The 10,543-nt window shown below is 40.8% G+C and overlaps 1 protein-coding gene across 1 annotated transcript; it reads left to right on the top strand.

Annotated features, from left to right (window-relative positions):
• Nucleotides 1-330: 330 nt before the first annotated feature.
• On the top strand, nucleotides 331-3,738 carry LOC124878975 (general transcription factor II-I repeat domain-containing protein 2-like). The gene is given in 2 exon segments (XM_047383205.1): nucleotides 331-461; nucleotides 2,043-3,738. Coding segments are annotated over 2 exon segments (1,827 nt in total).
• Nucleotides 3,739-10,543: the final 6,805 nt, after the last annotated feature.

The raw sequence follows: 10,543 nt of genomic DNA, 5'->3' as shown, positions 1-10,543 counted from the left end.
AGTTACAGTGCATGTGACAATTTTTACTCTCAGATGGACAATATAATTTACAGCGATTATATATATGTAAACACATTTAGTCTATAACACATATGTCAAAGTCAAGGCCCGCGGGCCGAATCCGGCCCGTGAATTAATTATCTATGGCCCCCTGGATGATATTTAATTACTATTAGAACCGGCCCGCAGGCCACAGCTGCCCGCTGGCGTTTTGCACGCACCAACACTACATTCCCCACAATGCAACGGTAGTCTGCGAAGTCACTGTAGCGTGCACAAGCGGCTTCATTGTTCATCAGCAATCACAGCAGAGATCAACTTTCCTCAAAAATGGCTAAACGTAAGGTGGACGCTGAGAACAGGGGGTTTCAAGCCAGGTGGGAGGCAGAGTACATGTTCACAGAGGTAAAAGGGAAACCTGTGTGTCTTCTGTGTGGAGAAAGTTTGGCTGTAATGAAAGAATACAGATCCTTCTCAAAATATTAGCATATTGTGATAAAGTTCATTATTTTCCATAATGTCATGATGAAAATTTAACATTCATATATTTTAGATTCATTGCACACTAACTGAAATATTTCAGGTCTTTTATTGTCTTAATACGAATGATTTTGGCATATAGCTCATGAAAACCCAAAATTCCTATCTCACAAAATTAGCATATTTCATCCGACCAATAAAAGAAAAGTGTTTTTAATACAAAAAACGTCAACTTTCAAATAATCACGTACAGTTATGCACTCAATACTTGGTCGGGAATCCTTTGGCAGAAAGGACTGCTTCAATGCGGCGTGGCATGGAGGCAATCAGCCTGTGGCACTGCTGAGGTCTTATGGAGGCCCAGGATGCTTCAATAGCGGCCTTTAGCTCATCCAGAGTGTTGGGTCTTGAGTCTCTCAACGTTCTCTTCACAATATCCCACAGATTCTCTATGGGGTTCAGGTCAGGAGAGTTGGCAGGCCAATTGAGCACAGTGATACCGTGGTCAGTAAACCATTTACCAGTGGTTTTGGCACTGTGAGCAGGTGCCAGGTCGTGCTGAAAAATGAAATCTTCATCTCCATAAAGCTTTTCAGCAGATGGAAGCATGAAGTGCTCCAAAATCTCCTGATAGCTAGCTGCATTGACCCTGCCCTTGATAAAACACAGTGGACCAACACCAGCAGCTGACACGGCACCCCAGACCATCACTGACTGTGGGTACTTGACACTGGACTTCTGGCATTTTGGCATTTCCTTCTCCCCAGTCTTCCTCCAGACTCTGGCACCTTGATTTCCGAATGACATGCAGAATTTGCTTTCATCCGAAAAAAGTACTTTGGACCACTGAGCAACAGTCCAGTGCTGCTTCTCTGTAGCCCAGGTCAGGCACTTCTGCCGCTGTTTCTGGTTCAAAAGTGGCTTGAACTGGGGAATGCGGCACCAGTAGCCCATTTCCTGCACACGCCTGTGCACGGTGGCTCTGGATGTTTCTACTCCAGACTCAGTCCACTGCTTCCGCAGGTCCCCCAAGGTCTGGAATCGGCCCTTCTCCACAATCTTCCTCAGGGTCCGGTCACCTCTTCTCGTTGTGCAGCGTTTTCTGCCACAATTTTTCCTTCCCACAGACTTCCCACTGAGGTGTCTTGATACAGCACTCTGGGAACAGCCTATTCGTTCAGAAATTTATTTCTGTGTCATACCCTCTTGCTTGAGGGTGTCAATAGTGGCCTTCTGGACAGCAGTCAGGTCGGCAGTCTTACCCATGATTGGGGTTTTGAGTGATGAACCAGGCTGGGAGTTTTAAAGGCCTCATAAATCTTTTGCAGGTGTTTAGAGTTAACTCGTTGATTCAGATGATTAGGTTCATAGCTCGGTTAGAGACCCTTTTAATTATATGCTAATGCAGTATGCCAAAATCATCCGTATTAAGATAATAAAAGACCTGAAATATTTCAGTTAGTGTGCAATGAATCTAAAATATATGAATGTTAAATTTTCATCATGACATTATGGAAAATAATGAACTTTATCACAATATGCTAATATTTTGAGAAGGACCTGTATAATCTAAGAAGGCACTATCAAACTTCTCAGAAACACACAGACAAAGACAAGAATATGGACACGGAACAAAGGCTACAGAAGGTGGAAGAATTAAAATGAGGCCTTAAGTCCAGGCAGGCTATGTTCACATATGCCAAATCACAAAGCGAGGCTGCTGTCAAGGCTAGCTTTATTGTGGCAAAAGAGGTCGCAAAATCAGCCCGGCCCTTTACAGAAGGAGAGTTTATCAAAAACTGTATGCTTAAAGTCTGTGACGCAGTGTGCCCAGACAAAAGACAACTATTCTCAAATGTGAGCTTGAGCAGAAACACCGTTGCTGAACGTGTAGACCAGCTTTCCACCAATATAAAAGAACAACTTGTGAGTAAGGGAAAAGATTTCATTGCATATTCTCTTGCTGTGGATGAGAGCACGGACATATCTGACATTGCCCAGCTGTCAATTTTCGTCCGTGGAGTACACTCCAGCCTGACCATAACAGAAGAGTTTTTGGCATTACGTCCTATGCATGGCACAACTACAGGACAGGATGTGTATGAAGAGGTATCCAGATGTGTAAACGAGATGGGGCTGCCTTGGGAAAAACTTGTGGGATTAACCACAGACGGAGCACCCGCAATGTGTGGACACAGGAGTGGATTGGTGGCAAGGATGCGTGAGAGGATGCGGGTGGAAAACGTCACAGATGAGCTGACAGCTTATCACTGCATCATACACCAAGAGTTGTTGTGTGGCAAAGCCTTGAAAATGGAACATGTAATGAGCACCATAACGCGAGCAGTTAACATCATCAGAGCCAAAGGTTTAAATCACCGCCAGTTCAAGGCATTTCTGGGCGAGTTAGATACAGAGTATGGTGACTTACCGTATCACACAGAGGTGCGATGGCTAAGCCGGGGAAAGGTGCTGCAAAGATGTTTCGAGCTGCGTGAGGAGATCTGTCTGTTCATGGAAAGCAAGGGGAAAGACACAACAGAGCTCCGAGATGAAACTTTCCTGTGTGAAATGCCGTTTCTCTGCGACATCACGAGCCATCTGAATGTGATGAATCTGCAGCCGCAGGGACGGGGACGTGTCATCTCTGAAATGTACAGTACAGTGAAGGCCTTTAAAACCAAGCTGAGTCTGTGGGAGACGCAGATGAAGAAAGAAAACTTGAGCCACTTTTCCAGTTGCCAGACCATGAAAGAGAAGCTCTCTATCGCTGTGTTCCCAAGTGCACAGTTTGCTGATAAGCTCAACATACTTGCCGCCGACTTCCAACGCCGATTTGCTGACTTTGAAGCCCAAAAAAGCAGGTTTGAACTGCTCAGCAATCCCTTTGCAGTCGATGTAGAAAGCGCACCACCAAATCTACAAATGGAGTTGATTGAGCTCCAGTGCAATGACACACTGAAGGAAAAATATGAGAGAGTGGGTGTTGCTGAGTTTGCACGTTTCATCCCAGACACAATGCCCCAGTTGCGCTTCCAGGCTGCTCGGACGCTCTCTATGTTTGGCAGCACATACCTGTGTGAACAACTTTTCTCCTTAATGAAGCTAATCAAAACATCACACAGGAGCCGTCTTACTGATAATCACCTTCACTCAATCCTGAGGATTTCCTCAGCTCAGAGCCTTACCCCGAACATTGATGAACTAGTACAAAAGATGAGACACCACCAAGTATCAGGCTCAGCCTCAGACAAGTGAGCATCACAGAGCAGTAATGTATTTTTCAGTTTTTAAATCAGTTAAATTTTTACATTTGTTTGTACAAGATATGATTTTTCTATGAAGGAAGTATTGTTTTGTCTGTGTGCCATAGATTTTTGTATTTTATTTTATTTATTCATATTTATTTTTCAGTTGAATGTACTCAGGGAAAATTGCAGATAAGAGTCATGAGAAAGAATACAACTGATTTATTTTTTAAATTTTCTTATTTTACTATTTGAAAGAAATGATCAGTAAGATCATAGAGCAGCACAGTAATGCATTTTCAGTTTATAATGCATGCACTTTTATTTATGTATTTATCTTGAAATTAAGATACATACTTTGTTTTTCAAACCAATTACATTTTTTGCTGTTTTCCTGTTGAAAATGTTTTCCCTTGAGGTTACTGACAGAGCCATAACAAAATGTTGCTTCATTCTTTTAATGTACAGAACATGCGATTTTTCTTTGAAGGAAGTTCGTTTTTGTCCGCCTGTTGAAAAATGGTTTCACTTGAAATTACTGACAGACCCATAAGAAAATATTGCTTTATTCATTTAATTATTAAATAATATACTCTGTGTTAGGTCTTGGTTCAATAGGCTATGTGCAATCATTTCAATATGTTTTAATAAACATTGAACCAGTCTGGCCCTTGGCTTGTAGCAAATTTGGTTTTTTTGGCCCTCGGTGTATTTGACTTTGACATCCCTGGTCTATAAGGTAAACTATAACAAAGCCGTGCTGTGGCAGGTGTGTGGTGTCAGCCTAGGGTGCTTGTGGGGCCATCGGCGAGCAGGAGCGGAGTCGCCACCCCCCCAGGTGCCACAATGCAGCCTGAGGGCTGTGGGCCAGCAGCGGGCAAATTTTCAGAGTGGCACCTGGCCTACTAAGAGGCCAATTGCCAAGATGTGTGGGTGTTCACAACCATATCCCAAGGTTACAGGTTGCACTTCCGCCATCGGCCCCCAACTCCGTCGGGGGTCAAGATGACCTTGGTCACAGGCTCAGGTCTTGTGACAGGAAATTCAGGCACTTCTGGACAAAAGAGCCATCGTTGTCATGCCTGCCTCCACGTTTGCAGGCTGACGGGTATTATTTGAATGATTTCTCGTACCAAAGAAGGATGGTTTCTTCGGCCGGTGCTGGACCTCAGGGGTCTGAATCAGTGTCTGAAGGTTCTTACTTTCCAGATGCTGCGCACCGGTGACTCCTTCAGGCCGCAACAAAGGCAGCTGCACATAAATGCAGACTATTTACTTGGCGAAATACAAAACAACTTTAACTTTAAACAAAATAATTGTAGAAAAGGTATTGTCTCCAGACTTCCAATCTCTATACAAGAGTATTAAGTATTCAGACTTCTTATATTTTTTCATATCAAATTTTATTATACTTTATAGGGATTTTATGTTATGAACAAACACACATTATAGAAACATTGCGGAGTGGAAGGAAAATGATTCATGATTTCAGTTCTTGTGACAAATAAAAATCTAAGCAGTGTGATGTGCTTTCAGGCCCCCTTTACTCAGATAAGCCTAAATTTAGTGCACCAGTTGCTTTCAGACGTCATCTAATTAAAAAACATAATTCCCTGTGTACAGATTAATCACAGTAGAAATTCAGCTGTTCTATAAAAGCCTCAGAGGTTTGTTAGAAAACAACATCAGATGCAGCAGACAGGGCAAAGTGTGAAGTACAGTGTGAAGTGTGAAAGTGTGAAGTACAGTTAGGATGTAAAAAGATCCCAACCTTTGAACATCTGACCGAGCCCTATTTAATCCATCATGCACATTTTACGACTCTCTATTTATGAGTCTCATCTTTATAGATGTTATGTTGAACCTGGAGTTCAGTCTTTCGCAACCTGCGTTCATCTTTTCCACACTCCCTTTTTTCACTTCTGACTGGTGGAGCACTTCTCCATGGAGACTATTTCTTCTCAGAAATGATCATCAGAATCAGAAAAGCTTTATTGCCAAGTACGTTTTTGGACATACAAGGAATTTGTTTTGGCGTAGTCGGTGCAATACAGTACAAATTAAACAGTATAAACATATCTACAATATAATATAAATATATGTGCACAGTTTTAAGTGAGTGAGAGTAAATATAGAGCAGTATTGGGTGCAAGAGCAGTACAACAGTGCAGGTGATCAGTGTGCAAGTATGGCAGTGCAAGTAAAGCAGGAGTCCCAGCTGAGCGTTAATGTAACGCATAGAGTTGCAAGTTACAAGTGTCCTGTCGGCAAAAAAGGGGGGGTGTGGGGGAAAGGGAGAGGTTCAAGGTGGTTTCCGGGCTTTGTTAACAAGGCTGGTGGCAGATGGGAAAAAACTGTTCTTGTGGCGTGAGGTTTTGGTCCGGATGGACCGCAGCCTCCGGCCAGAGGGGAGAGTCTCAAAGAGTCTGTGACCAGGGTGGGAGGGGTCAGCCAGAATCTTCCCTGCCCGCTTCAGGGTCCTGGAGGTGTACAGTTCCTGGAGCGACAGTAGACTGCAGCCAATCACCTTCTCAGCAGACCGAATGACACGCTGCAGCCTGCCCTTATCCTTGGCTGTAGCAGCGGCGTACCAGATGGTGATGGAGGAGGTGAGGATGGACTCAATGATGGCTGGGTAGAAGTGCACCATCACAGTCTTTGGCAGGTTGAATTTCTTCAGCTGCCGCAGGAAGAACATCCTCTGCTGGGCTTTCTTGATGAGGGAGCTGATGTTTGGCTCCCACTTGAGCTCCCGGGAGATGATGGTTCCCAGGAAGCGGAAAGATTCCACAGTGTCAAATTTTATAAGAGCTGTGATTGGTTGTTATTTAAAACAAAACAAAAAAAAAGAATGCGTTCCTAGTAATCAATGGATAGAAACCGATTATAAATGTTAGACTGGATTAAGAAATGTTTAAATCGTGATGATGAAACTAAACAAACTTAAATCAATTGTCACAACGCATCAAAATATTTTAACCTTATTTACATGCTCATCATTATTTTGATTTGCATATTGTTATGTTTACGTGACATGCTGGTCATTTTCCTACTTCATCTATTTGATATTCATATGAAAACTCACCTGTCAGCATTTCACTGTGATGATCTTGTTGTATAATTAGATTTGATTGTCAAAACGTTCACAATATAATGAAGAAAAAGAGTCGAGAAAACCGAACTGGACAGAGGAGCAGAGCCTGCTTTTGGCACAGCTGGTGGAGGGAAATAGAAGAGTGTCGAAAGGCATTCCTGAATAGATCAGTTCATCTTTCCTTCTGCGTTAACACACCAGCCTGGAATGTGAGAAGCACTGGAACCGGCTGCAATTGAATGTAGATTGCACACACAAGCGAACTTTTTCACAGACAGCTGGGTGTAAATGACCATTTAGGCTTAGGCTACTGACATCATCATGCACAATACAGCAAATACTTATTCACCTCATTTAGATCTTCCTTCTATGTATATAGTGTTTAAATTAGTGTAGTTTATCTTGTCTAGAGTGTGTATTTACTGTATGAGTATATATTTTTTTTAAAGTTTTTTTTCAGATATTTATTTTTGAAAGCATTTTACATTCTGTAACTATTTAAATAGTAGTAATTCAATATTTGTAATTTTGTTCACTTTTTATACACGGTTTTCAGGCCCAAGCAGCTAAGCCTTGCAAAGGCCTATTGTAATCTCATGTTTATTATTATTACTCATTCCCCTAATGCATAAGTTTTTTAGATGCTTTATATATTCAAAAATTCACCAAATTTTGCACAGGCATCAATCCTGGTGTAAAATTACATATTTTTAGGGTTTTGTCCCCCCCAATGTTTTAAAAAAGCCTCCTCATTTAACTTACTTTGTCATTAAAGTATGATATTTGGTGCACTTGTAGAACTGCCCAAGCCCTACCTAAAACCCTCATGCACCCACATCCTACAACAAACCGGAAAGCTTCCATCTCGGATTGAATTTTCGCTGTTCCTGGTATTATGGTTTAATCAGCCTGGATTTCTGAACGGAACAATACTGCAATTTTTTAGACATTGACACATCTGCTGATAAGTAAATTTTAGTTTTGCATTTTATTACAAGGAAACTAATTATTTTACTTATTAAAGTAGAGCCCTACCCATCATGCTTTCATTCATCATAGATCACCGAAACCAGTTTACAGTTTTCTGAGGTTCTGATTCAGATAATAATGTATACAAACTTGTTTATAAAAACTTTTATTTCTACGATTAAATGTGACAAACTTTGAAGAAATGTGCTGGAGGTTTCTTCATCAAGGCACTACTCTTAAATCGAGCAAAGAAGAAAAAAAATGACAAGATTATCCCCATAAAGCCATTAAAGCATAATATTCCATAAACATGTTTTATGTAAACTTGAAACTATGGTAGCCTGGAAAGGCAAATGGGGTCATTTATGACCTATGTTTTATTTTTTTAAAGAGTTCATAAATACCAGAACCAAAAAAAAATAAATATAGTGTAAGTTTTTTAGATAATAGCATGCAGCAGATTTTAATTGTGCATTAGATTTGAGCATTTTCAAACATTCAGTATAATACATGAATACAAATGCAAAATGATTTCTTTACAGATACTAAATGAAAGTAGGAAGGAACAGAAAGAAAAACTGTTTTACTTTTTGAATGAAAACTACAAGAAAAACAGATCAAATTGCTAAAATATCATGATATTATAACTATATACAATTTACATGTGACCTTTCAAATATTTATCTCTGTAAGAGAGTTGGTACACAAGAAACTTAAACCTAACAGTGAGAATGTGTCAACACAAATCCAGCTATATACAGAAATATAGAATGATTCAACATCAATTATATACAGTTATACAAAAGAATATGGGAAGCCATCTCATCCTGCATAATAATTCACTCTACTTTCCACAAAAAAGATAACAGTAGGATGTCTTTCATTTCCCAGGAACATTTGAGTACTGGGGTGTTTTCTAAAGATTTTTAGTGAAGCAATGTTTAGAAATTTAAATCAAACAGGGAGACGTGTCTTCAAGAATTTGGGTACCCTTATAAATTTGCTGATTTGAATGCATGTAACTGCTCAACACTGATTAAGTGTGCTGATTAAGGGTTGGATTAGCTCATTAAGCCATGAGTTTCATAGAGAGGTATGTCCAATCATCAAATGTGTTTAAGGAAGACAACTGCAAGTTGTGCTTCCTTTTGACTCTTCACCAAGTATGACAGTATTAAAGCGTCAAAAAGAGAAATGAAGATTTCTCAGTATCATGGTTCAGTGGATAGCTACAAATTTGCCTTCAGAGGTTATAACTGTCAATTTCAACTATAGGCAATGTAATCATGAAATGGAAGGCCACAGGCACAGCTGTAGGTAAAACTCAGGTATGGTTAATACACCAGCCTGGAATGTGAGAGGTTTTAATTGAAAAATACCAGAAAATTCTGTTAAGTAAAAAAGAAGTTGGAAAAAATGTTTCTAAGTTACTTTGTAGTGTTATAATATCTATCTATCTATCTATCTATCTATCTATCTATCTATCTATCTATCTATCTATCTATCTATCTATCTATCTATCTATCTATCTATCTATCTATCTATCTATCTATCTATCTATCTATCTATCTATCTATCTATCTATATGTATACATTATAATAACTTTTATGAGATACAGAGTTACATTCTGCTACAGTGATGAGAGATATTAATAGATAATGTCATTATCTATTAATCCCACATCATCAGCCTAACCAACAATGATGAGCCTATGTAGATTACTATGGTAATATTTACTGAACTCACGAGTCTTTCCAGAACAGGTGTTGATTAAAGTAAACTGAGCGTAATACATTAACTTTTCTGTGAAAAGCTGCACCTGCTCATTACTTTCCTGATAATGTCTCAGACTAAAAGATTGAAGCGTCTTGTACCGGTACTGGGGTGGCTGGCAGGTTGTGCTCAACCTGGGGCGGTTTGTCTCCCTGGGTGTGGGTTATCTAATTAATTACTTTAATTTATTTTTATTTTTTTCTCTCTCAAAGACGGAACGGCAGGGGCTGCTGAGATTGGCCGGGTTGTTGGGCGGGCTTGGCGGTGTGCTGCTTTGCTGGCTGTTGTGTCCGGGGAGTGGACTGGGGCAGATCTTGGGGCGGCGGGCTGGAGGGTGGCGCGGAGGGATTGCAGCATGTGGGGTGGGGGGGGTTGTGTCTTCTTTTTTTGGATTTGTGGTTGCCGGCATTTGGATCCGCTGAGCAGTGACGGTGAAGCTGAGCTGGTTGATGTTTCTCCCTGGGCTGTTGTTGCAGTGGGCTGATGTGGTGTGTTTGTGTGGTTGCGGGGGGCATGATGGGGGCCGTCAGCCCCGCGTGTGTATCGCCGGTCAGGGACTGATTACCGGGTGAGTTTTTCCTGTCTTGGTATGGGGTCAGAGGGTCTGTTTTGAGTACGGTGCTCAATGGTGTCTGCTCTGTTGCACTTGTGGGCGGAGGCTGGGGTGATCTTGCACGGGGCCTTTGCCTTGCGGTCACAGCGTGCTGTGTGGTGGGGGGCAGGATGTGGTAGTGTGCTTGCCTGTGCATTGGCAAATATTAATTCTCACTTGAAGTAACATTTAAAAATGTAGCAAAAATTAATTAAATGACACAAGTATTTTTTTGAACGTATGAGAGATCACTTTTTTATTCAAACTGCAAACAATAAAAAGTCAGTTGAGGCATAAACTTTTAATGTACCAATAGTTTGTTTTTTGTTTTTTTTGTATTTTCTTGTATTTCACTCTGTGATTATTGTGAAATGTTGATTTTGATA

Source organism: Girardinichthys multiradiatus, chromosome 13 (genome assembly GCF_021462225.1).
Source record: "Girardinichthys multiradiatus isolate DD_20200921_A chromosome 13, DD_fGirMul_XY1, whole genome shotgun sequence".
Lineage (NCBI taxonomy): Eukaryota > Metazoa > Chordata > Actinopteri > Cyprinodontiformes > Goodeidae > Girardinichthys > Girardinichthys multiradiatus.
Note: the sequence above shows the minus strand (reverse complement) of the source record. Positions and strands in the feature narration are given on the sequence as shown.